General features: G+C 48.9%; 3 protein-coding genes across 4 annotated transcripts in view; all 3 read left to right on the plus strand.

Moving 5' to 3' along the window:
• LOC142917354 (uncharacterized) overlaps positions 1-27417 on the plus strand; it is a 661949-nt gene that overhangs the window by 110896 nt on the left and 523636 nt on the right. The window lies entirely within an intron of this gene.
• Positions 6484-11127, plus strand: LOC142917336 (E3 ubiquitin-protein ligase Mdm2-like). Its single transcript, XM_076061971.1, has 6 exons — positions 6484-6543; positions 7297-7371; positions 8156-8289; positions 8618-8679; positions 8842-8915; positions 11074-11127. The coding sequence occupies exons 1-6, from the start codon at positions 6484-6486 to the stop codon at positions 11125-11127; spliced, it is 459 nt and encodes a 152-aa protein (XP_075918086.1).
• LOC142917367 (cyclin-J-like) lies at positions 12351-19159 on the plus strand. Of its 2 annotated transcripts, none has more exons than XM_076062005.1 (7): positions 12351-12546; positions 14055-14178; positions 14693-14903; positions 15018-15130; positions 16142-16313; positions 16870-17029; positions 18670-19159. In XM_076062005.1, the coding sequence occupies exons 2-7, from the start codon at positions 14113-14115 to the stop codon at positions 18908-18910; spliced, it is 963 nt and encodes a 320-aa protein (XP_075918120.1). In that variant the 5' UTR covers positions 12351-12546; positions 14055-14112; the 3' UTR covers positions 18911-19159. The 2 variants fall into 2 exon arrangements, with proteins under 2 accessions (XP_075918120.1, XP_075918121.1); XM_076062006.1 differs by having other exon boundaries at positions 16142-16368; positions 18670-18755.

Below are 27417 nucleotides of genomic sequence, written 5' to 3' on the forward strand. Positions count from 1 at the left end.
AGCCACCACAACCATTTCAATGCTACGAAGCTTGGGCAATTATAATTGAGTTAATAAACATTCTTGTCATAACCATTCTTGTATTACTATCCGAGTGTCTACCCTTAATTAACTCCTGTCTGGTTCTCATGAACTAACCAAAGCAGCATTACATTTTTGTGAACAGGGCTGAGGGTTCAGAGCATATACATTCTAATCTCAAATCATCAGTGACGTCAATAACTGGAACAGAAGAGTATTCTTGGTTTTTTCGGTAAAGTCACCTCGTAGAAGGGAAACAATAAAATAATAAAAATATAAAACAATAAAATTCTCACGACGTTTCGACTGAAACACAAGAAGCAATCATCAGGTGTGAAAACCACAGCAAGAAAATTTCAAAAAAATTATTGCTGTGGTTTTCACACCAGAAAATTTGAAAAAAAATATTGCTGTGGTTTTCACACCTGATGATGATTGCTTCTTGTGTTGCAGTCGAAACGTGAGAATTTTATTGTTTTATATTTTTATTATTTTATTGTTTCCCTTCTACGTGGTGACTTTACCGAAAGAACCAAGAATATGAATCCCTGCAGTCACGAAAGCTTTAAATCGAAAAATGGAACAGATGTGTTATATTATCTTGTCTTTGTGAAACACAGATAAAAAGAGGCCTTCAACATTGATTGTGCCTTTGTACCAACAGTTGCTGAGTAGTCCAGTGCCATCACCATCAGAATCCACGGTCAATCCACTGCTGGATGAGGTTCTCAAAACGCTCTCACCATCTCCCGAGATCCCGAAAAGTATTAATCCACCCAGTACCTGCAGGTGATACTCATCAGCTGATAACATCCCGTCGTCTCGATGGGCATTCTATTGGCCGCATTCCATTCCTTGGCTGTCATTCCATCACTATCCTCAACCAACCATCAGCCAACATTCCATAACAGAATTCAACTAAGGGGAGAGTATTTTAAAGGATGCGATTAATTCACCCACCCATGGGATACGGGTCCATAATAGCAAATCATTACAGTCGCAGGCGCACGGCAAATTTAAACGATGGAGACACTACAGCACGCCGTCGATTTGCGGTGCGACAATGCAATTAACTGAGCTCGATTTTTCGATTTCAAGCTTTCGTGACTGCAAGGATTCATCTTCTTTGGTTCTTTCGGTAAAGTCACGTAGGTAAAAAATAAAACAACAAAAATCACGACGTTTTGGCCACACCTGATGAAGGCCGCTTGTGTTGTGGCCGAAACGTCGTGATTTTTGTTGTTTTATTTTTTACCTACGTGACTTTACCGAATAGAACCAAAGAGTATAGCCCTGTGAGCCATCCGGCTCGTGAATCGGAGTGCAACCACATCAAACAAAAAAACAAAAACACGAACAAGAAAAACATCTTACAGTGACTACTTTGTGTTGACTGTGCAAAACAGAAAATCCATGGAGAAAAAAAAACCAGCAAAAATATTCCTGACAAAAAATCACCGTACACCACCAACGCTGTGTGCAAAAAAATCCCAGCGGGATGCAAGTCAAACAACAACAACAATGACCACAAAAACTTAGATTAAGGCCATTAGTACTACAACAAAACACACATGTCCAACGAGGTTGTTGTCGTGTGTGTGTGTGTATGCAGGGGTGTATTACCACTCGGGAGACAAAGGCGGCCGGCCGTGGTGCTGGCCGCCCACCCCCTCGTGTGATGTGCCGGCCTTCATCGGCGCCACTCGATAACGGCACCTCCCCCTAAAGTCTGTTAATGCTGTACAAGGGATACTTGTGTGTATCTATTATGGGGGGAGTGGTGGTTGCAGTAGCGAGACAACTGCACGATGTACCCCAGCTACCCCAGTTACATTCCCGGCCACGGCTAACACGAGTGAGGGATTCTGTTCGTCCCGGTCCTGGGTCTCCCCTGGGTCTACTCGGCATGGGGAGACAAAGGCGGCAACCGGGAACGGAGTTGGCCACGCCACCCTACCGTGCGCCGCGCGGGCCTTGAGAATCGCCGCCCACCCAGCAGCACATCCCACCGGCCAATCGAGTCTGGGGCCTGCAGGCGGGGGAGACGCGGTGGCTGTGGTAAGGGCTGACCCCGGTGTCTTGTGCGCATGGCCAGGATTTGCATATACCACGATCCAGAGGCGGAGCCGGGGGGGGGGGGTGACAGGGGGGGTGACATTCTGCGTGTAAGTGCACGCCACTCTTGTCTGGCGAACTCTGTGCCAACTGCAATGTCAGAGCGTGTCGCCAACCGATGGCGTCCGGTTCAACAGCCCGACTCTAAATCATTCTTGAAATTAACATTTGTTGAATGTCACCCCAGCCTGAAAATCCTGGCTCCGCCCCTGCCACGATCGCTACCCGCCGAGCTTAAAGGTCAAGAAGGAATTGGCTGGAGGCCCTGTCAGGAAGGGCAGATTGTGTAGCATGACGGGAGGGTGGGGTGGCTGTGGGGGATGACAGGGTGCAAGTGGTCGCGTCACCGCCCCCGTTGGGTTGTCAAAGACATAATCAAGTGACATTCTCTCTTGGTTAGTTTTAGTTTCATTTATTTTGGTATAGCCCTGTGAGCCATTCGGCTCTTGAATCGGGTGCAACCACAACAAACAAAAACACGAACAAGAAAACATCTTAAAGTGACTTTGTGTGACTGTGCAAACAGAAAATCCAGGAAAAAAAACATCTAAATATTCCTGAAATAGCACCGTACACCACCAACGCTGCGTGCAAAAATCCTAATGGGATGCAAGTCAAACAACAACAACAACAAGAAAACTAAGATTAAGGCCATCAGTCTAACAAGGCCCGCGTGTCATTGGAACACACGGGCCGTCACGGATACACGATTGTGTTGCCGTCACGTGACACGTCCAGCACAGTCACGTTGCAGCCCCGTGTCGTGCCATTAACAAGAAAGCAACACGTCACACGATTGTGTCACTGCCACACTGCCGATGCAGCGTCACCAAATAACGAGCAATTACATGTCGTAGAATCCATTGTTGTAGCGTGATCCCTGGACGAATTGCGCATTATTAATGTCAATTATTTTTTATTACAATTCCCCCATTGTAATAAGATGGTTTTTTGGGTTCTTATTTTTGTTTTTGTGTTTGTTGATGGCTCACAGGGCTACACCAAATAAACTGAACTGAACTTAGTAATAGGTTTTTACCCTTTTATCTGGCACCAAAACTGACACCTTTATACAAGGGGATCATGTTTGCAATAACCACAACACAAGCAGTCAAAATGCAAACAAAACAGACAACTCTGATAATGACATTGGCACTGTCCTTGAAGTTGATTGGTCCACACCCGAGACGGCATTTCTTAGAGCCCAGTCTCCACTAGCGTTGGACCAGACGACACCAAAAGGCGTATCTTGCTCCTGGCAAAGGAGGTCTCGTAATGAACTGAACTTAACCCGTGTCTACGCTCCTGGCCTTCAACACGGCGACACAAACCGGCGTCCCGCGCGGTGCAGGATACTCGCTGAAACCTCGCGCATCGTGCGGCGTGGGGAGGCCTTCGTCCAGCAGCGGAGTGGAAGAGCAGCTGTCCGTGTGCGCAATGGGAACCGTCATGAGACTGGGACGCTCATGGAGCTTTGTTTTCAAGGAGTCTTTCGTTAAAGCCAGACGCCTGTTTGAGCGATGAGCTCCTGCAGGCATATTGCCACGTGACGTTGGCGCTGATGTTACGTAGGCCAGGCGATATTCATAATGTTTGGGATGCTTTCAATCGGCAACCCAAGCAATCGGGATGGCGAGATTAATCTTCTTGGTTCTGTCGGTAAAGTCACGTAGAATGGGAATCAAATAATAAAAATTAAACATAATAACTAAAGCGCTGTCTTCCCGACAGTTGTTTCTTCACCTGAGGAAGGCTACTTGTGTTGTGGCCGAAACGTCGTGAGAATTTTATTATGTTTTATTTTTATTACTTTATTATTTTACTTCCATTCTACGTGGTGACTTTACCGAAAGAACCAAGAAGATGAATTCCTGCAGTCACGAAAGCTTTAAAAAGGCAAGATTAATGTTTAGTTTTTGGCTGCTACAAATTTGCACGTACAATCTTAATTCGTTGAGCTTTCATTTGAGATAGCAAGGTCGCTTCTGAAATAGAGCTATATAGCTCACTGGGCCTTACCTGGTAAAATAATAAATAGTTGTAATAGTTTAATTGTAATGTACCATCCAAGGTTGGCATGCTTATATATATGTGTGTGATATAACCTGTCTTTGGTACATTAGCACTGGGATGATTGGCTGCCACCGTGTTCTAAACTTGTATTTACTACTGCACTTGTAATGACTATCGATCTATGACTTAAAGTTCTCGCTTTTAAACTCCTGGGAATTTGATTGGACAAGCACACACACACATCTCATTTTCATTATTTCCTTTTGGGAGTACAAATCTGCTCTGGAGCTGATTTGTTCATACGTCAGAGGTATTCCTGTGAGTTCCAAAAGCGTTCTGGTTCCATACACCTGCAAATGGGATTAGAAGAACCAAACATTGGCAAGAGAGGAAGGGCGGAGGTCAAGTAGAGAATTAAACAAATATATGTTGCGGCTAAGGTTGGGGGTGTTAATACTTAAGCTCTGTCTGTCTGTAACTTGGGCTCACAATTGCTCTCGTCAATATGATCCAATACGCGTACAACTTTAGTTTTAACTTGCGTTACTAGAGACTTGCCCAAAAAGAAAACGAGACAAATTGACCAAAGGGTTTCCCAAAACGTTTTCTGGCCAAGGTGATGACGTCAGAAAGCATGATGTCGTGTGACGTCATCTCATCGTCAAACTTAGAAGGCGATGCCATTGAATCATCACGTTCGTTACGTACGAAGCATCACATTAATCACGCGTCAGTAATCACAGGGAAAAAAAACAGTTCTAAATAATTGTTGTTTTTTATCGGTAAAGTCACGTATAAATAAGAAATAATAAAATAACATTATAGCGTACGACGTTTCGGTTGCAACACAAGCAGCCATCATCAGGTACAGAAGAGCTACATTTAAGAGAGAGGGGAAACACATAACCCTAGATGTATACACAGACACCCAAGTAGGGGGAACTAACACCGACACAATAGGGGACACAGAGAGAGAAGCATACCAAACAGAGTTTAGCAGAATTTGGAAACCAAATAAAGCAACACAGACGGTCGGTCAAAACACAATTAACGCATAGCCTGGTTGATGACGTTATTTCAAAGATTGCTAAATTGCAAGTTAAGTATGAAATTTAAGATACAGACGGCACACACAGACATAGACACACATAAACTCTGTTTGGTATGCTTCTCTCTCTGTGTCCCCTATTGTATGTGTTAGTTCCCCCTACTTGGGTGTCTGTGTATACATCTGGGGTTATGTGTTTCCCCTCTCTCTTAAATTTATCTCTTCTGTACCTGATGATGGCTGCTTGTGTTGCAACCGAAACGTCGTACACTATTATGTTATTTTATTATTTCTTCTTTATACGTGACTTTACCGAAAAAAACAAAGATTAATTCCTGCAGTCACAAAAGCTTCGAACCAAGTTTAGTTCTAAAGAAATACAATTTTAAATCCAGATGATTTAAAATCGCATAGCTCCAGTGGCTTCCTAATATCGGAAGGAAGAGCGTTCCAGACGGCCGCGGCAGCGCATCTGAGAGTGTGCGATGCAGTGGCCATCCTTGTTCGATGGCCAATCAAAATGTTGCGTTGCTACGTTTGATTTTATACATGGTAGGTTAAATTCGTGGCAATATCCTCAAATAACATTAACATGTGAAATGTTATAAATGTGTTGAACTATCAAACATATGCGCCGTTTCAATTGTTTACTGCTTGTGACATTTGAATCCACAATGATATAATGCACGCAGCTATTTTGCCAGTCTAATCGTGGGTCGGGTCGGGTGTGCGATTGATGTCTCTGGTCTGGCGGGCACAGACCACGTGCAGCGAAACGCCGTACACTCAGTGGTGACCACCTGGCTAGCTACACTAGTCACGTGATAACTAGTGTAGCTAGCGTGGTGGTCACCACCTGGCTAGCTACACCAGTCACGTGATAACTAGTGTAGCTAGCCTGGTGGTCACCACCTGGCTAGATACACCAGTCACGTGGTAACTAGTGTAGCTAGCCTGGTGGTCACCACCTGGCTAGATACACCAGTCACATGATAACTAGTGTAGCTAGCCTGGTGGTCACCACCTGGCTAGCTACACTAGTCACGTGTCTCTGGTCTGGCGGGCACGGACCACGTGCAGTGAAACGCCGTACACTCAGTGTTGCTGTGCCTCATCAGTTAGAGTTTTTAATTTCCGCCAACAAACCGCGTCAAATATATCCTCAGCTATCAACAACAAATTAAATACGTCATTTTATATTTTCCTCTCTCTCTCTCGAAAAACGAACCGTATTCCAAATATGTGCACGCAATACACATTCGCGAAAATCAAACACGCATGCCGTGATGAGTGCCGGTGACTCCAGGTTGTCTCTGGCCGCTGCTGGAGCTCACAGGAACATTCTGGTGAGTCGCTTTTAGGGGGGCTCACCGGTGCTCTGTGTACTACTATACACTGTACACTACTATACACTGTACGCTATACTATACACTGTACGCTATACTATACACTGTACACTATACACTGTACGCTATACTATACACTGTACACTATACACTGCACACTATACACTGTACGCTATACTATACACTGTACACTATACTATACACAACTATACACTACATTACTATACACTACACAACTATACACTGTACACTATACACAACTATACACTACATTACTATACACTACACAACTATACACTGTACACTATACACAACTATACACTACAATTACTATACACTACACTACTATGCACTACATTACTATACACTACACTACTATACACTACACTATACCCTACACTACTATAAACTACAGTACTATACGCTACTATACACTATGCACTACTATACACTACAATGTAATATACACTACTATACACTACAATCGGTCCTGGGCCTCCCCTAGGTTGACTCAAAAGAGTAGCTGGTGTAGCGGTGTGTCGTAGTAAACAAAGCCACTGGGGAGACAAAGGCGGTTCGGCGTGGTGCTGGCCACCCACCCTCTCATGTGCCACAGTGCCGGCAGCCTTGATAGGTGCTTCTCTTCGCTAACAGCACTTGCCCCTATAGCCTGCCGTGGCTACACGGGGGACCTTTGTGTCTGTGTGAGTGATGACATGTGGCTCCGTGATGCCTCTGTCCGCTGGGATGCAGCTGAAGCCGGTGCCTGCGATGCTTCGTCTGCTGCAGTCGGTCGGTGTCGAGGGCGACACATTCACGTGGGAGCAGGTGGGTCCCATCACGACCACCAACACCATCATCATCTGCGTGGCTAGGAGATGTTGACTACCTCGCCTGGTGTACAGGAGGTCGTGGTACCCACCATCATCATTATCAGGGTGGCTAGGAGATGTTGACTACCTCGCCTGGTGTACAGGAGGTCGTGGATTCCATCGCGACCCTGACACCTGCTGTATAATTTGGATTTGCAGGATTATCACACATGGCTACGTGTGGTGCGAAAGAAGTTCAACATAGTACAGACGTTACACTCACCCACCCACTCACCCAACCACTCGTCCACCCACTCATTCACTGACCTACTCACTCAGCCACCCACTCACCCAACCACTCACCCACTCCATTTACCCACACACTAACACTCACTCATCCAACCACTCACTCATCCACTCACTCACCCAACCACTCACTCGACTCACCCTCTAACCCATCCACTCACCCTCTAACCCATCCACTCACTGACTAGTCCATCTCTTCCGCCCATGCCACTAAATCACTGATCCACCCACCCACTCACTGATTCTCTCACTGATCCACACACCCACTCACTCACCTACTCACTCACCTACCCACCTACTCACCCACTCAATCACTCAACCACCCACTCACCTACCCACCCACTCACCCACTCAATCACTCAACCACCCACTCACTAACTCATCCACTCACTCACCCACTCACCCACCCACCTACTCACCCACTCAGTCACCCACTCGTGTGTGTGCATGCATGCGTGTGTGTGTGCGTGTGTGTGTGTGTGCGTCCCACGTAGGCGCACCACTACGTGGGACAATACATCAAGCGGAGACAACTTTACGATGTAGAGAGGCCGTACCTGGTGAGGTGTGGCGGGGACCCCCTGGGGGAGGTGTTTGGTGTGGAGGGATTCTCACTCAGAGATCCCAGGTGAGGGAGATACAAAGAGGGTGGAGAGAGAGTGGGTGGGTGAGTGAGTGTGGGTGAGCGGATGAGTTATTTAGTGAGTGAGTGGGAAGGCGAGTGGGGGAGTGAATTATTGAGTGGATGGGTGAGCTGTTTAGTGAGTGGGCGAGTGATTGAGTGGGTGAATATTCTTTGGTTCTTTCACTAAAGTCACGTAGATAGAAAAATTATATTAAAAAAGTGAAATAAAAATAAACAAGCACAAGAGAGAGAGGGGTGGAGAGAGAGAGAGGGGCGGGAGATAGAGCCTGCATCCAAACGCAGCCTGGATCTCCCTGTCTCTCTCTTCCAGACACTCGGTGGCAGCGCTGTTCGTGAAGTCATTCTCCATAGTGACGGCCGACAGCAGGCGAGGTGAAGTTCCCCTCCCTCCTCCTCACTCCCTCCCTCCTTCTCACTCCCTCCCCGGGTTCATAGCGCGACGTAGCACTAACTACTACTACACTACCGCTACCCATATACAGTCACACACTCACACATTCACTCACTCACTCTCTTCTTTTTCTTCCCCTTCAGCCGGTGCCAACGTCACCACCACCTCCACCACTTCCTCTCCATCTTGCGCTCCGACCGGTGGCGGTGCTGTTGGGGTGGGTGGTGGTGGTGGTGGTGTGGGTGGTGGTGTGGGTGGTTGTGGTGGTGGTAGTGGTGTGGGTGGTGGTGGCGGTGGTGTAGGTGGTGGTTGTGATGGTGGTGGTGTGGGTGGTGGTGGTGTTGGTGTGGTTGGTGGTGTTGGTGTGGGTGGTGGTGTTGGTGTGGGTGGTGGTGGCAGTGGTGGTGGCGGTGGTGTGGGTGGTGGTGTTGGTGTGGGTGATGGTGGTGGTGTGGGTGGTGGTGTTGGTGTGGGTGGTAGTGTTGGTGTTGTTGGTGTGGTTGGTTGTGTGGGTGGTGCTGGTGGTGTGGGTGGTGCTGGTGGTGTTATCGTGGGTGAGTGCGTGGTGTGCCGGAGTGAGCCGCGTAGCTGCACGTTAGTTCACGGCGACAGCGGTTACCTTGCCACGTGCCGCCGCTGCGCCTTGGAGCTGCAGCGGCGTGGCATGGCCTGCCCACTCTGCCGCAGGGAGATCCACTCTGTGGTGCACACGTTCCTGTCCTGACACGACACACAACAGACACACACAGACACACACACAGACACAACAACAACAACCGCCATTCGCCACTAAGTGGCGGTGACATCACCACGACGCTTGTGCCAGGCTATGTGTACCCTGAGGCAACGTGAAGTGCAGAACGTCCGCTGGCAGGTCACAGGGCAAACCCAGGTGCCACGGGTCGACTGACTGAGATGACTGGCTGATGCACCACCTGTGCCTCCTACTGTGCCAACCTGCTGTGCTTTAGCCACCCGGCGCTCCGCTCGTTCTGAGCGTCGCTCCTCCGCCCTCCATTGTTGTTGGAGTGCGACTACCTCCAACTGCCCAGTAGCATCCTTCACGAGCCTCCTCCACAGAGGCCGATCTTGACACCGCTGGTACCGGTCATCGGCAAGTCCACTCAGCTCCACGTCCTCCTGTACCACATCACTCCATTTCTTCTCTAACCCGTGCCGCACCCGCTTAGCCCCCTCAATCCGGCCGAACAAAAGCTGTTTCGGCATGCGGTGGCAGGGCATGCGAGCTACATGACCCAGCCATTGCAGCCTTGCCCGCTGGAGGAGCTCACCGATGGGACCTTGCCCAGATCTTTGAAGGATTTGTGAGCTCCTCACACAATCCAGTCTGGTTAAACCCAGGATGGATCGTAGGCAGGCCAGCTTAAATGTTTCTAACCGGCGAAGATGTTCCATTAGGGGGGTCCACGTTTCGCAAGCGTAGAGAAGGGAGGGAATGACCGTGGCCGAGAGGACCTGAAGCTTAGTGCGGAGCGACAGACCAGGTAGCTTCCACACAGCGTTACGCAACCGATGAAAAGATATTGCCGCTCGACTGATTCGGAGTGAGACCTCTGCTGTTAAACTGGTGCCAATCATAAGCACACTGCCCAGGTATGGGAAACTCTCCACTCTCTCCACAACTGCCCCATCACCGATTGGGAGTTGTGGGGGTGGAGTGTCCGATGGTACAAAATACACAGACATACACACACAGACACGCACACACACAGACATGCACAACAATAACAACAACTGCCATTCGCCACTAAGTGGCGAATCGCGTCACCACGACGCTTGTGCCAGGACATGTGCACCTTGAGGCCACGTGAAGTGTCGAACGACCGCTGGCAGGAGGTCACGGGGCAGACCCAGGTGCCACGGGTCGACTGACTGAGATGAGATACACACAAAGAGACACAGAGAGACAGATACACAGACACAGATACACACAGACACACACAGACACAGATACACAGAGAGACAGAGAGAGACAGAGAGAGACAGATAGATACACAGAGAGCGTTTGTTAATTTATGTCTCCTTAAGGACAATTTAATGTTCATGTTTTTACCTCAGAATGTAAAAAAAATGTTCCTCGTAATGTTCAAAATATTTTTTTGTCTACCTCAGAATGTTTATAAAAAAATTAACCTCAGAATGTTATTTTTTACCTCAATGTAAAAAAGATTTGCTTTTACCTCAGAATATAAAAAAAATGTTTACCTCAATGTAGAAATTCTATTTTTTTACCTCACTCGCACTCTTGAATGCGTTTATTGCCGTTTAATATATTAAACTTTTGCACATTTTACCTCATCGTTTCCTGTCATCACTTTACGAGTTCACCGTGTGTGCACTGTGTGTGTGGGGAGCGTTGGTGCGGCAAAGCAAACCCCTCCAGTGAAGGCCCCCCGTGTGGCATCTAACAGACTGTAGGGGCAAGTGTCTCTTAGCAGCTCGCAGCAGCTGCGACCACCGTCACGACAAAATTATCTTACATCCACGTCCACCCTCTGTGAATATTCACACGCACGTGGGAGACGCGCTAACCCATCCCTAGCGATCCGAGCGGTGCGTCTTAAGAGTGCGAGGATTATTCTCCTGGCCGCTCTAACGCCGTTCCCACGTGACGAGCGACCGGACGGAGCTGCTTTCACTTGGTGCAGGGCAGGCCGCTCGCGTGGACCAAGATTGGCACAGCAGCTCAGTGGGGGGCCCCCCTACACCCTGGTGGCAATACACTTAGTTTAGTTTTACTTAGGGTCTCTGTTAGTGTGGGTCTCTGTGGGTATCTGTGTGGGTCTCTATGGGTCTCTGTGGGTCTCTGTGGGTCTCTATGAGTATGGGTCTCTGTGGGTCTCTGTGGGTATGGGTCTCTGTGGGTCTGTGTGGGTCTCTATGAGTATGGGTCTCTGTGGGCCTGTGTGGGTCTCTATGAGTGTGGGTCTCTGTGAGTCTATGTGGGTCTCTGTGAGTCTGTGTGGGTCTCTATGAGTATGGGTCTCTGTGAGTGTGTGTGGGTCTCTATGGGTCTCTGTGGGTCTATGTGGGTCTCTATGAGTATGGGTCTCTGTGGGTGTCTGTGTGGGTCTCTATGAGTATGGGTCTCTGTGGGTGTCTCTGTGGGTCTGTGTGGGTCTCTATGAGTATGGGTCTGTGGGTCTATGTGAGTGTGGGTGTCTGTGGGTCTCTGTGAGTCTATGTGGGTCTCTATGAGTCTCTTTGGGTGTCTGTGCGTCTCTATGAGTCTCTGTGGGTGTCTCTGTGGGTCTCTATGAGTCTCTGTGGGTGTCTCTGTGGGTCTCTATGAGTCTCTGTGGGTGTCTCTGTTGGTCTGTGTGGGTCTCTGTGAGTATGTGTGGGTCTCTATGAGTATGGGTCTCTATGAGTATGGGTCTCTATGAGTCTCTGTGGGTCTCTGTGAGTATGGGTCTCTATGAGTCTGTGAGTCTGTGTGGGTCTCTGTGGGTCTCTATGAGTCTCTATGGGTCTGTGTGGGTCTTTCCCTCCCCCCCCCTTTATCCCCTGGCCGTCGCCTCCCCCTCGGGTGCGGCCACGCCCACACCTCATCCAATCAGGAGTCTCTGGCTCACGGATGACGCGTCACCTCCGGCTTCCGGCGCTCAGCAGCACTTCCGGGGGCGTGGAGAGTCCTGGGAGTCGGCGGCTGCGTCACGTGACGACTCCCACGTGGCTGCGTGCTGCCCGCTCCGTCCGTAGTTACCGTGAAAGACTTGAGACTTGCTGTATTTAGACTATATCGTGACATATTGAGGCGTTTAAACAATCACGGTTTGTTACTTGAACGATTTCCCTTCCCGCCGTGTAATAATGGACAGTATTTGGTAAGACTTTGTTTTGTTTTTCATCATAACGGGACACATTTTTTACATTATTCCACATGCATAGCGGGGGGTAGGGTGTGAGCTTGAGACGTTTGGAAGCCGGTTTAGCATGAGCACTTTTAAGATTTCGTCAATAATGTAATCGGTGTTGCTCAAGCAAATGCATTATGAAGTTTGCACACGTGTCAATAACAAATTGCATTTATTTTTTACACATGGGAAAATGTGTTCATTTTTTTTTTGCAGAAAATTGCAAATGTAGTTTCTTTTCCAAGTGTTGTGAAAATTCTGCCTTTATTCTTAATGCTCTGTTGAGCACGAAGTGCCCGTGGCGTAACCTGTGGTAATCTCCATATATATGAAAGGCAAAGTTGTGATTGTGTGTGTTGTCTGTACTTCTCCACATGCAACAAACTGGAAATTTGCCATGTGGGTACTTTCCAGACTGTACACCATGCACAAATTATGAAAATACACTTTTGTATATTTTTTTTGGGGGGGGGGCTCAATGTATTTATTTTTTGCATGGCAAGTGAGCTGTGACGTCAAATCTGTCACGTGACCACTTGTGTGCACCCAGCACGTGCCTGTCCGAGTAATAAACTCCACTTGTGAACACTTGTGTGTACCCAGCACGTGCCTGCCCAAGTAATAAACTCCACTTGTGTGTACCCAGCACGTGCCTGCCCGAGTAATAAACTCCACACGTGAACACTTGTGTGTACCCAGCACGTGCCTGCCCAAGTAATAAACTCCACACGTGAACACTTGTGTGTGTACCCAGCACGTGCCTGTCCGAGTAATAAACTCCACTCGTGAACACTTGTGTGAACCCAGCACGTGCCTGTCCGAGTAATAAACTCCACTCGTGAACACTTGTGTGAACCCAGCACGTGCCTGTCCGAGTAATAAACTCCACTCGTTAACACTTGTGTGTGTACCCAGCACGTGCCTGTCCAAGTAATAAACTCCACTCGTTAACACTTGTGTGTACCCAGCACGTGCCTGTCCAAGTAATAAACTCCACTCGTTAACACTTGTGTGCGCCCAGCACGTGCCTGTCCAAGTAATAAACTCCACTCGTGAACACTTGTGTGAACCCAGCACGTGCCTGTCCGAGTAATAAACTCCACTCGTTAACACTTGTGTGTACCCAGCACGTGCCTGTCCGAGTAATAAACTCCACTCGTGAACACTTGTGTGAACCCAGCACGTGCCTGTCTGAGTAATAAACTCCACTCGTGAACACTTGTGTGTACCCAGCACGTGCCTGTCCGAGTAATAAACTCCACTCGTGAACACTTGTGTGTACCCAGCACGTGCCTGTCCGAGTAATAAACTCCACTTGTGTGTACCCAGCACGTGCCTGTCCAAGTAATACACTCCACTCGTGAACACTTGTGTGTACCCAGCACGTGCCTGTCCGAGTAATAAACTCCACTTGTGTGTACCCAGCACGTGCCTGTCCAAGTAATAAACTCCACACGTGAACACTTGTGTGTACCCAGCACGTGCCTGCCCAAGTAATAAACTCCTGAGCACGAGGCGCGAGCGACTAACCAAGACATGGACAGAAGCGAGTGGTGGCAAGGCGAGTTGGCAGACGACGTCTACCGCGTCCTTCGAGAGAAGGTATCCGCCTCTCTCATTAATAGGCCTCCTACACGCAGACGCAAATCCCACGAACTGATTTACATGGCACGTACGTTTGAGTGCTCGACTCGCAGTGGGAAAGTTGCAAGTTCAATCCTGGCCAGCGGGTCGACCCGGCCCCCTATCTCTCCGGGGACTATAACACGAGCGATATGGTACCTTGTGGAAGAATAAAAGTGGCTGTGCTTTGGAGGTACGGATCTCCACACCTTATGGTTTTTTTTCATCATAGGCTGAGGACTACCGAATGAGTTCTTCGCCATCTTTCACTCGCTTGAACAGGGAGACAATTTGGCCCGTGGCTTTTGTCACTCTTGGTTTGCGTGACGGCGAAAATTAACTGCTGTGGCCCACCGTAACCGGGCACGTCGCCTCCTTAGACCCCCAGAATAATCTATTATCGTTTAAAAACACCTCTTGACCTCTTGACCCAACTCTACAGCGTCCCAACTGCTCTCCCAACCCCGTGTCCTCTGTTTTTTCCCCCTCGCAGGAGCTGTCGCTGCCTCGGTTTTGCGCACGCTCGCCCCAGCTGCACCTCCGTCGCCACTTCGTCGACCTCCTGGCAACTCTGAGCGAGCAGCTGCAGCTGGGTGTGGCCACGCACCACCTGGCCATCCCGATGTTAGACGTGTTCATGGACCGCCACAACATCACCGTCCGCTGCCTCTACACCTGCTCAATCTGCTACCTCATTATAGCAGGTCGGTCAATCGCTCACGTGACCCACCCACCCACCCGATCACTCGCTCATCTCTCGCTCGCACGCTTGGTCGCTTGTTCACCGTCGGCATGCGTGTCCCTGACACCCTGCGCAGCCAAGTTCGAGGAGATGGGTGAGCAGGTGCCGCGACTGGACTGGGTGAACCGGCTGGAGGTGATGACCAAGCAAGGGCTGAGTCTGTCCAAGGAGGAATTGCAGCAGACGGAGGTAGCTGCATGCCCATATTAATTTGGCATGCAATGTTTCACCCCAGAACCGTTCCGTGCATTGTCATGATTCAAGGTCGCGATTTGATTCAAGAAACCAATTGTTTTGTCTTGTTACTTTACAATCTTACTCTTTGGGTCTGTCGGTAAAGTCACGTAGATAGAAAAATAATTTTAAAAATCTCGACGTTTCGATGGCAACACAAGCAGTCGTCCTCATGTGATTGCTTTTGTTGCGATCGAAACGTCAAAGACCCAAAGAATATGAACACATCATCTCTGTTTCATGCCAACTAATTATTCTGTAGACAATTTGAATGTACAGCCCGAATTTGAATATAGAAGCGTGTCTTCTTACTAGATAACAGGAAGGCAAAAGCTGCAGAATAACATTACCACAGCAGACCTGACGAATGAACGTGGAGTGGTGCTCATTTATTTGTATGGCACTGGAACAAGTGCAGGAAATTCTCCCATCCTATGGTGGGGCTCAGTCTCTCCATAAAACAATCACCCCGTGACGATTTGCTTGCGATGCGATGGAAACGTCGTGATATTTTTTATTAATTTTTCAAATCTACGTGGCTTTACCGACAGACCCAAAAGAATATGATGGTCTTCTTTGGTTCTTTCGGTAAAGTCACGTAGAATGAGAATAAAATAATAACTTGATAAAATAAAATAACACAATAATGAGAATATTATTGTGTTATTTTATCAATTTATTATTTTATTCTCATTCTACGTGACTTTACCAAAAGAACCAAAGAAGATGAATCCTTGCAAGTCACGAAAGCTTCAAATCGAAATTTAATATGATGGTCATTGCATTTACCCGTGCAGACGAAGGGCCGAGTTGACTCCTTGACCAGACATTTGAACTGTTTTGCGAGCCATGCACCAAATAAACCCTCCAGGCAACACGCAGCAGCGTGGCGGACTGAATGCTTCACGGAGTGGTGGCAGCTGTGCCGTGCCAGCCCACTCTCCCGTCTGCCTCCCCCCTGCACAGTTCCTGCTGCTGCGTACAATCGACTGGAACCTGTGCACGCCCACAGCGGCGCACTTCGTGGACCACTTCCTGTGGCTGTCGCGGCGTGAGGACGCCCCGGCTGGAGGCTCGTCCTACCGGCACGCGTACACCATCAAGTACACGGCCCACTTCCTTCAGCTCGCCCTGCAAGGTGCTCGCAGAGCTGTAGAGGAGCGCTTCGTAGGCACCGGCCTTGCAGCGCTAAGGTGACCGGCGACAGAAGGGGCAGTGCCTGAAACGTCACCGAATATATATATTTTTGTCCAACGTCGGAATGTTTGTTCAAATGTTCAGGGTGCCGTTGGCCCAACGTTCCTCATTCACTGGGTGCTTGTGCGTTTAAGCGTCTGTGTGCCTGCCTGTCATTCCTGTGTGCAGGGTAGAGGTGGCGTAGCGGTTAGCGCTACGCTGCAGCTACGACCCTGGACACCCTGGTCCAACGCCCGCTCACGGCTATCACCGGTGACGATTATCTGAACCGGTCCTGGGCCTCCCCTAGGTCGACTCGGCCTCAAATGAGTAACTCAATGCGGTGTGTAAACATCGCCAGCACTGGGGAGACAAAGGCGGCCGGGCGTGGTGCTGACCGCCCACCCCCTCGTGTGTCGTGCCGACCTTCATAGGTGCTGCTACTCGCTAGCAGCACTTGCCCCAACAGTCTGTTAAGGCTAAACGGAGGGTTATTGTCTTTGTTTGTGTGTATGCAGACCACGTATTCCTGAGTTTCCGTCCATCCGTGGTGGCGGCTGCAAGCATAGCATTGGCCCGTATAGAAGTGAAGCTGCCCTCTGCGTGGACTCTGTACATGCAACACTTCACTGGCCTTGCCTGGGAGATGATCCTGCCATGCGCGGAGCAGCTGATTTGGTGATTTGCACGACAAACAACACAAAGCTCTCCTAAGTGACCGTTTAAGAGACCTATTAAGGCTGAGTTGTGGCTCACGAGGCAGCAACGTGCTCTTTTCTCTCCACAATTTATGTTTACAAACCATACCGGTTACCCGTTAAAGCCGAATTTATCCAAGGGAAATTGAATACAGGTTATGCATCGCTGCCCAAACCATCACTGCTGTCCAAACCGTCACTGCTTTAAGATTAACTGTTAGTCACAGGAAGGTGAAAGTGTCTCCCAGATCAACTGAGCAATGTCGGTGGGACCAAGGTAGTCATGTCGATTCAACATTCACACGGTGGAGGCCAGTATCTCCAGAGGACAAATACTGTTGTCAAGTTGGCATGACGAGAGACTACTAAAAAAACCAACGAGTATGCCATTGTGCAACAGATGGCAAATATTTTAAACAATATCCATGACGACTAAATGAAGCTGATATGTGGATTCCTGTGCGTGCGAATTTCACGTCCTAGTCCATCACGGATGCCCTGAGACTCGGTGAGGGGCCCCAGCATTACCCATGGTGCCTTGTGACTCATTGGTAGATGGGCCCTTATGGTTGAGGTTTCTCATCACCTTGCTGAATTAAATAAGCAGATGAACGCTAAACGAGTAGACATTCTTACGGTGCTGTTGCTGGCTTCTTAGCATTTTGGGCCTGTGCTTAGCGACCGTTATTTAAACTTAACAACATTAAGTTGCACACTCTTAATTTTTAGAGATTGGGAAGTATGCTTTTCAGATTTTGCCCCGGGGTTTTTTCCACTTATGCTATATTGAGGACAAACTACTACAAACGACAGTACTATGCAGTGGTGTTAATTACTGCAGTACATCCCATGTGTTTTTATTGATGTCAAATTATTATATTGCTGTCAAGGGCACGGTGTGATATTGGGTTCAAGGATTACAAGATGGCTTGAACCTAACATGATTAGACACACAGGCATGGACCTGTGTGTGTCAAGATGGGCTTGAACCTAATATGATTAGACACACAGGCATGGACCTGTGTGTGTCAAGATGGGCTTGAACCTAACATGATTAGACCCACAGGCATGGACCTGTGTGCGTCAAGATGGGCTTGAACCTAACATGATTAGACACACAGGCATGGACCTGTGTGTGTCAAGATGGGCTTGAACCTAACATGATTAGACACACAGGCATGGACCTGTGTGTGTCAAGATGGGCTTGAACCTAAAATGATTAGACCCACAGGCATGGACCTGTGTGTGTCAAGATGGGCTTGAACCTAACATGATTAGACACACAGGCATGGACCTGTGTGTGTCAAGATGGGCTTGAACCTAACATGATTAGACCCACAGGCATGGACCTGTGTGTGTCAAGATGGGCTTGAACCTAACATGATTAGACCCACAGGCATGGACCTGTGTGTGTCAAGATGGGCTTGAACCTAACATGATTAAACACACAGGCATGGACCTGTGTGTGTCAAGATGGGCTTGAACCTAACATGATTAGACACACAGGCATGGACCTGTGTGTGTCAAGATGGGCTTGAACCTAACATGATGAGACCCACAGGCATGGACCTGTGTGTCTGTTCTAACTCTACGTCCTCCCCCTGTGTTCGAACTCTTCAGTAAATACAACTTCAACAGGAAGCAGGTCATGGAGCTTCAGGAAAATCCTGCTGTCCACTCTGAGCAGCCCTCCCACTCAGCCTCAGCCATACCACGTGTGCCTCGTCACCAGTCAACTCAACAGCAGCAGCAGCAGCAGCCACAGCCACTACAGCAGCCACAGCAACAGCAGCAACAGCAGCAGCAACAGCAGCAGCCACAGCAGCAGCAACAGCAGCAACAGCAGCAGCAGCAACAGTAGCAACAACAGCAACAACAGCAACAGCAACACCAGCAACAGCAACAACAGCAACAGCAGCAGCAGCTACAGCAGCAGCAGCAGTCACAGCAGCAGCAACAGCAGCAACAAATGATGCAGCAGCATCAGCAGCAGCCACAGCAGCAGCAGGAGGAGCAGAAGCACTGAGTGCCCACGCCGTGCCCCCCACGCCGTGCCCCCCACGCCGTGCCCCCCACGCCGTGCCCCCCACGCCGTGCCCCCCCCCCCCCACGCTGCCTCGTGCCGGCCAAGCATCTGGTGCCCAAGTCGGTGCAGACGCCACCTGTGGAGGTGGGTCAGGAGATGGAGTCGTCGTCGCCGCCGCTGCCGCCGCCGTTCAGCAAAGAGACCCTTGGCAACATTTGGGATGACCACGATTTGGCCGCGCAAGCCGCGTGTCAGCAGGAACCTGGCCATCGAGCCGCACAACAGATATATCGGCGGGCTGTGCGGCGCTTGATGTTGCGTTTTCGGCAGGGCACTGATTTCAGGAATGCAGAACGCGGAGCGAGTTGTCGGTCAAAGCTCAGCTCGTCAGAGCTTTGGTCGGCAAGCTGGGGGGGTGGGGGGTGTTCAAGGGGGCTGTAGATTACCGGCAACGAAAGCGTCGCAGAATCTTCGTGACGGTTGCAAATTTCAATTAATGAGGTGTCGTGCCGCACGCAATCCCGCGAATATCGCAAACCGACTTCCGCTGGTCAAGAGGCCAGCCGAACGCCGACAAATAGTGGGTCGGCCTGCAGTTAAAAGCCACGCTGTTGGGGCCCGGCTCCGCTCTGGCCATTTTATGTTTGGCCATGAATTCAAATGGCCAAAGAGACATAGTAAGAATTGTCTTCAAGCCTAAGTGAGCATTGGTTGATGCTTATTTTCACGGGAGTTTCTCAGCCAATGAAGGTATTTTTTAAGGACATGTCTGTGAAGCGATCGTTGCCGTTCCACAAAGCGGTACTTACTGCGTCAATCCCGGAGGAATAATTGGTCGCGAAAGCCTACGTGTTAAACTGGAATAATTGTAGAATCCACCTCTGTGTGCGAATTGAACTGGCGACTATCTGGTTATAGGTTGGACACTTTTATCACTGCGCTACACTGAACAACATTACCAAATACACTGAACATAATGTGCCATCTGTTTAGCCGTTAAAAGAATTGAGGAGAAAAAAATAACCATGCGTGGAATTTGTACCAATCTCATGTCTCTGTTGCGGGGCATAGTGTTAGCCCAAAGCCACCCAGACACTTCCATTAAACAGTGCGAACTCTCTGCTACTTGTTTTTATATATTGCGACCTTGTCACTTATGCATCTCTCAGAAAGAATGTGTATTAATGAAATTACGTGAAATTGTAGGGATGGCAAAGTCAGGTTCGCAGTTTTCTGCATCGACATGTGAAAGATGCTGCTACGGACAGGTGTAATGCTGTAATTTCATTGTGGATAATTATGTACACTTTAAATGGGCACATTTAATCCTGTGTGTGACTGGGTGACAGCATTTAGATTCAGAATTATCTCTTGCATGTGAGACAAGGGAATCATTCATTGTTTTAGACTATTAATCTAGAGAAAATTGTGTTACTGATAAAACTGTCTTCCTGCTCAAACGATCATGGCATGATATTCGTATTTGTGGTCCTGATCCAGTGTTGGTAATTCCTTTAATATCACCATCAAAGACTAGTTAAACCTGCAATTGACGAAAAAATCCGATCATAACAGCACAGGTTGTAAAATCATGTTTTACTTGCGAATAAACACCAACGGTTTCTTCTTAAGCAGTGCATTGTGGTTCTCTTACCTTTGGTCACTGTCAAAATAAATCTGAGCAAATCTGACCGACTGTCAGGTAGCACAATACAGAGATGGGTAACTCTAGGCCCATTTAGTCATTGATCAGACTCATCAGTGTGGTATCATCACCAATACAGAGATGGGTAACTCTAGGCCCATTTAGTCATTGATCAGACTCATCAGTGTGGTATCATCACCAATACAGAGATGGGTAACTCTAGGCCCATTTAGTCATTGATCAGACTCATCAGTGTGGTATCATCACCAATACAGAGATGGGTAACTCTAGGCCCATGTAGTCATTGATCAGACTCATCAGTGTGGTATTATCACCAATACAGAGATGGGTAACTCTAAGCCCATTTAGTGATTGATCAGACTCATCAGTGTGGTATCATCACCAATACAGAGATGGGTAACTAGGCCCATGTAGTCATTGATCAGACTCATCAGTGTGGTATCATCACCAATACAGAGATGGGTAACTCTAGGCCCATGTAGTCATTGATCAGACTCATCAGTGTGGTATCATCACCAATACAGAGATGGGTAACTCTAGGCCCATTTAGTCATTGATCAGACTCATCAGTGTGGTATCATCACCAATACAGAGATGGGTAACTCTAGGCCCATGTAGTCATTGATCAGACTCATCAGTGTGGTATTATCACCAATACAGAGATGGTTAACTCTAAGCCCATTTAGTGATTGATCAGACTCATCAGTGTGGTATCATCACCAATACAGAGATGGGTAACTAGGCCCATGTAGTCATTGATCAGACTCATCAGTGTGGTATCATCACCAATACAGAGATGGGTAACTCTAGGCCCATGTAGTCATTGATCAGACTCATCAGTATGGTATCATCACCAATACAGAGATGGGTAACTCTAAGCCCATTTAGTGATTGATCAGATTCATCAGTGTGGTATCATCACCAATACAGAGATGGGTAACTCTAGGCCCATGTAGTCATTGATCAGACTCATCAGTGTGGTATTATCACCAATACAGAGATGGGTAACTCTAAGCCCATTTAGTGATTGATCAGACTCATCAGTGTGGTATCATCACCAATACAGAGATGGGTAACTAGGCCCATTTAGTCATTGATCAGACTCATCAGTGTGGTATCATCACCAATACAGAGATGGGTAACTCTAGGTCCATGTAGTCATTGATCAGACTCATCAGTGTGGTATCATCACCAATACAGAGATGGGTAACTCTAGGTCCATTTAGTCATTGATCAGACTCATCAGTGTGGTATCATCACCAATACAGAGATGGGTAACTCTAGGCCCATTTAGTCATTGATCAGACTCATCAGTGTGGTATTATCACCAATACAGAGATGGGTAACTCTAAGCCCATTTAGTGATTGATCAGACTCATCAGTGTGGTATCATCACCAATACAGAGATGGGTAACTAGGCCCATGTAGTCATTGATCAGACTCATCAGTGTGGTATCATCACCAATACAGAGATGGGTAACTCTAGGCCCATGTAGTTATTGATCAGACTCATCAGTGTGGTATCATCACCAATACAGAGATGGGTAACTCTAGGCCCATTTAGTCATTGATCAGACTCATCAGTGTGGTATCATCACCAATACAGAGATGGGTAACTCTAGGCCCATGTAGTCATTGATCAGACTCATCAGTGTGGTATTATCACCAATACAGAGATGGTTAACTCTAAGCCCATTTAGTGATTGATCAGACTCATCAGTGTGGTATCATCACCAATACAGAGATGGGTAACTAGGCCCATGTAGTCATTGATCAGACTCATCAGTGTGGTATCATCACCAATACAGAGATGGGTAACTCTAGGCCCATTTAGTCATTGATCAGACTCATCAGTGTGGTATCATCACCAATGCTCACTGCAGTGAAGACTGCCTCTGGCAAGCCACACATGTAGAGTTACCACTTTCACACCGCGGGGTCAATTAGCTGGGCTAAATCAAAGCTGCTTGAGAAAAATACAATACAAACTCAGCGTCTGATGTCACGCTACTGCTAAGGCAAGATGAGCCTATCATAATAGTAACACTGTGTGTCTGTGTACACCTATGTTAATCACACTGTGTGTGTACACCTATGTTAATCACACTGTGTGTATACACTATGTTAATCACACTGTGTGTGTACACCTATGTTAATCACACTGTGTGTGTACACCTATGTTAATCACACTGTGTGTACACCATGTTAATCACACTGTGTGTGTACACCTATGTTAATCACACTGTGTGTGTACACCATGTTAATCACACTGTGTGTGTACACCATGTTAATCACACTGTTTGTGTACACCACGTAGAAGGGAAACAATAAAATAATAAAAATATAAAACAATAAAATTCTCACGACGTTTCGACTGCAACACAAGAAGCAATCATCATCAGGTGTGGACCAATCAGTTTGAAGGACAATGCCACGTACATATTATCATAGTGTTTGTGTTTTGTTTACATTTTGACTGCAGGTATTGTGGTTAATGTAGCGACATGAATCCTTGTAAAAAGGTTTCAGTTTTGTTGCCAGAAAAAAAGGGGAACCCCCCCACCCCTATTATTGTTATTATTATTGTTATTATTATTGTTGTAATTATGATGATGATGCAGTGATCACCTTTGTGTTGGGTGGTTTTGACTGTAGCCGCGGCGAGGATGACCCAGAGTCTGCGTGAGGGGTTTATGGTCCTCCTGCATAGACCCAGATGTTGATGAGGCCTGTCAACCCCCTTGCCAGCACCACCATCACCACCATCACCACCATCATCATCACCATCATCACCACCATCACCACCATCACCATCATCATCACCACCACCATCATCACCACCACCATCACCATCACCCTCACCACCATCATCATCACCATCACCACCATCACCACCACCCTCACCACCATCATCATCACCATCACCACCACCATCACCACCATCCTCACCACCCTCACCACCATCACCACCACCACCCTCACCACCACCATCATCACCACCATCACCACCACCACCATCACCACCACCATCACTACTACCACCCTCACCACCACCATCACCACCACCACCATCACCACCACTATCACCACCACCCTCACCACAACCATCACCCTCACCACCACCATCACCACCACCCTCACCACCCTCACCACCATCACCACCATCACTACCACCACCCTCACCACCACCACCATCACCACCACCATCACCACCACCCTCACCACCACCATCACCACCATCACCACCACCCTCACCACCATCACCACCACCCTCACCACCACCACCATCACCATCACCCTCACCACCATCACCACCATCACCACCACCACCACCCTCACCACCACCACCCTCACCACCACCACCCTCACCACCACCATCACCACCACCCTCACCATCACCCTCACCACCATCACCACCATCACCACCACCACCACCCTCACCACCACCACCCTCACCACCATCACCACCACCCTCACCACCATCACCACCACCCTCACCACCACCACCACCCTCACCACCATCATCATCACCACCACCATCATCACCTACACCACCATCACCACCACCACCCTCACCACCCTCACCACCACCACCCTCACCACCATCACCACCACCAAGTCTTTGACAGGCTATGATGTACACATTCAGACTGTTACACAACGCTGTTGCACAAACTCCTTCCTGTGTGCCCAGCCCTGGCATCATTAGCAGGCGCTAAATATCAACGTGCGTTATTAAAGTTACACAGCTGTATTTGTGTTGAGTGGACTATTTGATGTTTCTCTCAACAAGCTGGGAAATTCTGTTAATGAAGGAAGCTTCCAATGAAGATGACACTATGAACACGGTGAAAATTCGCACGGTTTCATTCTAAATCCCAGCCTTGAGGAACAACGCACACACACAAGACACACAATCTTTAAGAATTGTACTCAATACGTGTTGTGGCACAGCCTTGTTGAGTGGGGGGCACTGACGTCACACCCCACCCGCTCGCGGGGAGGGGGAGATCAGCCCCCCCCCCACACGTAGTGGGGAGGGGGAGATCAGCCCCCCCCTCCTCGTAGTGGGGAGGGGGGAGATCAGCCCCCCCCCCACACGTAGTGGGGAGGGGGAGATCAGCCCCCCCTCAAGTAATGGGGAGGGGAGAGGGGGAGATCAGCCCCCCCCACGTAGTGGGGAGGGGGGCATTAGCCCCCCACAGATGCCTCTTTGCCAGAGGCTGCATACAAATGTGAATCTCTTAATGCTCATCAAAACTCTGGTTAGCTGAAAGATAACGCTTTATCATGTTACTTGTACAAAATTGTAAAAAATAATTACACTACAATTAACTACCAACTCTGCCTTGCACTAACGACATTGCCACTCTACAAGAGTGAAATGTGTAACAGCCATAATAAATACAATCACCCAGCTCTGTCGTTAGTGCTGCTAACGCGGCACGGATTGGTTGAAGTGCGTCACGTGACCGGAACGAAGCAGCCAACCAGAGGTACGTTTTCACCAAAATTGTACGTTGCACGGATTGGTTAAAGTGTGCCACGTGACCGGGACAGCCAACCCAGAGGGTGCGCCCCTCACCAAACGTGTACGTTGCACGGATTGGTTAAAGCGCGTCACGTGACCGGGACAGCCAACCAGAGGTGCGCCCCTCACAAATGTAGGTTGCACGGATTGGTTAAAAGTGTGTCACGTGACCGGGACAGCCAACCAGAGGTGCGCCCCTTCCCCAACACGCGCAGTCGTTGAGCGCGCGAGCCGAGTTCGACTCCCGCTCACGGCCACCAGCAGCAGCAGCACTCCTGGGCCCTTCCCTAGGTCGACTCAGCCTCAAGCGGGTAAGTTGGTGCTGTGACGTCAAATTTGTCACGTGGTCCTTGCACGTGGAAGCGTAACTCATTGCAGTGTAGCGGTTTGCGTTGTCTGTGTGTGTGTCTGTGTGTGTCTGTGTGTGTGTCTGTGAGTGTGTGTCTGTGTGTGTGTCTGTGTGCCGGGAAAGGTCCTGGCAAGGATTATTCAGCATCGCCTTGCCAGGCATGCTGAGGAGAGGCTTGCGGAGCCCCAATGCGGTTTCAGGATAGGGCGGTCCTGCACAGATGCCATATTTTCTGTCCGTCTGCTACAGCAGAGGTGTAGAGAATTCCAACAAGACCTACATCTCTGCTTTATTGACCTGGTCAAGGCCTATGATACCATCAGTAGGCCTGGGCTCTGGGTTGTGCTTCGTGCTTTTGGAGTACCTGACCCTCTGCTCACGATCATTAAGGACCTTCATGATGGTGAGCGGGCCCGGGTAAAACTACGTGGCCGGGAGTCAGAGCCATTCTTTGTACACCTTGGGGTGCGACAGGGGTGTCCTCTGGCTCCCACATTATTTAACATCTATTTTGACCACGTAGTTCGTGAAGCCTTCAATAGCTGTACCGGGGGAATCTCCATATGGTACAGATATAATGGAAGGCTGATCGATGCCCGGGTGCGGTCAAGGGATGGCTCCCTATTGCTCAACCACGTTATGTATGCTGATGATTTGGTAATAGCTGCTCAGTCAGAGGAGGAGTTGGAGACGCTGCTGCTGGGATTGGAGCGTGCCACTAAGAGGTGGGGCCTTACCATCAGCCCCACCAAAACTAAGCACCTGCCTGGGTATTTTGGACCATCGGACACTATCACCCCCACAACTCCCAATCGGTGATGGGGCAGTTGTGGAGAGAGTGGAGAGTTTCCCATACCTGGGCAGTGTGCTTATGACTGGCTCCAGTTTAACAGCAGAGGTCTCACTCCGAATCAGTCGCGCGGCAATATCTTTTCATCGGTTGCGTAACACTGTGTGGAAGCTACCTGGTCTGTCGCTCCGCACTAAGCTTCAGGTCTTCTCGGCCACGGTCATTCCCTCCCTTCTCTACGCTTGCGAAACGTGGACCCCCCTAATGGAACACCTTCGCCGGTTAGAAACATTTAGGCTGGCCTGCCTGCGATCCATCCTGGGTTTAACCAGACTGGATTGTGTGAGGAGCTCACAAATCCTTGAAAGATCTGGGCAAGGTCCCATCGGTGAGCTTCTCCGGCGGGCAAGGCTGCGATGGCTGGGTCATGTAGCCCGCATGCCCAGCCACTGCATGCCGAAACAGCTTCTGTTCGGCCGGATTGAGGGGGCTAAGCGGGCGCGGCACGGGCTAGAGAAGAGATGGAGTGATGTGGTACAGGAGGACGTGGAGCTGAGTGGACTTGCCGATGACCGGTACCAGCGGTGTCAAGATCGGCCTCTGTGGAGGAGGCTCGTGAAGGACGCTACTGGGCAGTTGGAGGCAGTCGCCCTCCAACAACAACGGAGGGCGGAGGAGCGACGCTCACAACAACGAGCGGAGCGCCGGGTGGCTAAAGCACAGCGGGTTGACACAGTAGGGGGCACAGGTGGTGTATCAGCCAGTCATCTCAGTCAGTCGACCCGTGGCACCTGGGTCTGCCCCGTGACCTCCTGCCAGCGGGCGTTCGACACTTCACGTGGCCTCAGGGTGTACATTGCCTGGCACAAGCGTCGTGGTGACATCACCGCCACTTAGTGGTGAATGGCGGTTATTGTTACATGTGTTTGTCTGCGTGTGTATCTGTGTGTGTGTCTGTGTGTGTGTGTATGTATCTGCGTGTGTATCTGTGTGTGTACGTGTGTTT

Source organism: Petromyzon marinus, unplaced genomic scaffold (genome assembly GCF_048934315.1).
Source record: "Petromyzon marinus isolate PM22_M1 ecotype Great Lakes invasive population unplaced genomic scaffold, UKy_Petmar_22M1.pri1.0 PM_G_Scaffold_47, whole genome shotgun sequence".
Taxonomy (NCBI): domain Eukaryota; kingdom Metazoa; phylum Chordata; class Hyperoartia; order Petromyzontiformes; family Petromyzontidae; genus Petromyzon; species Petromyzon marinus.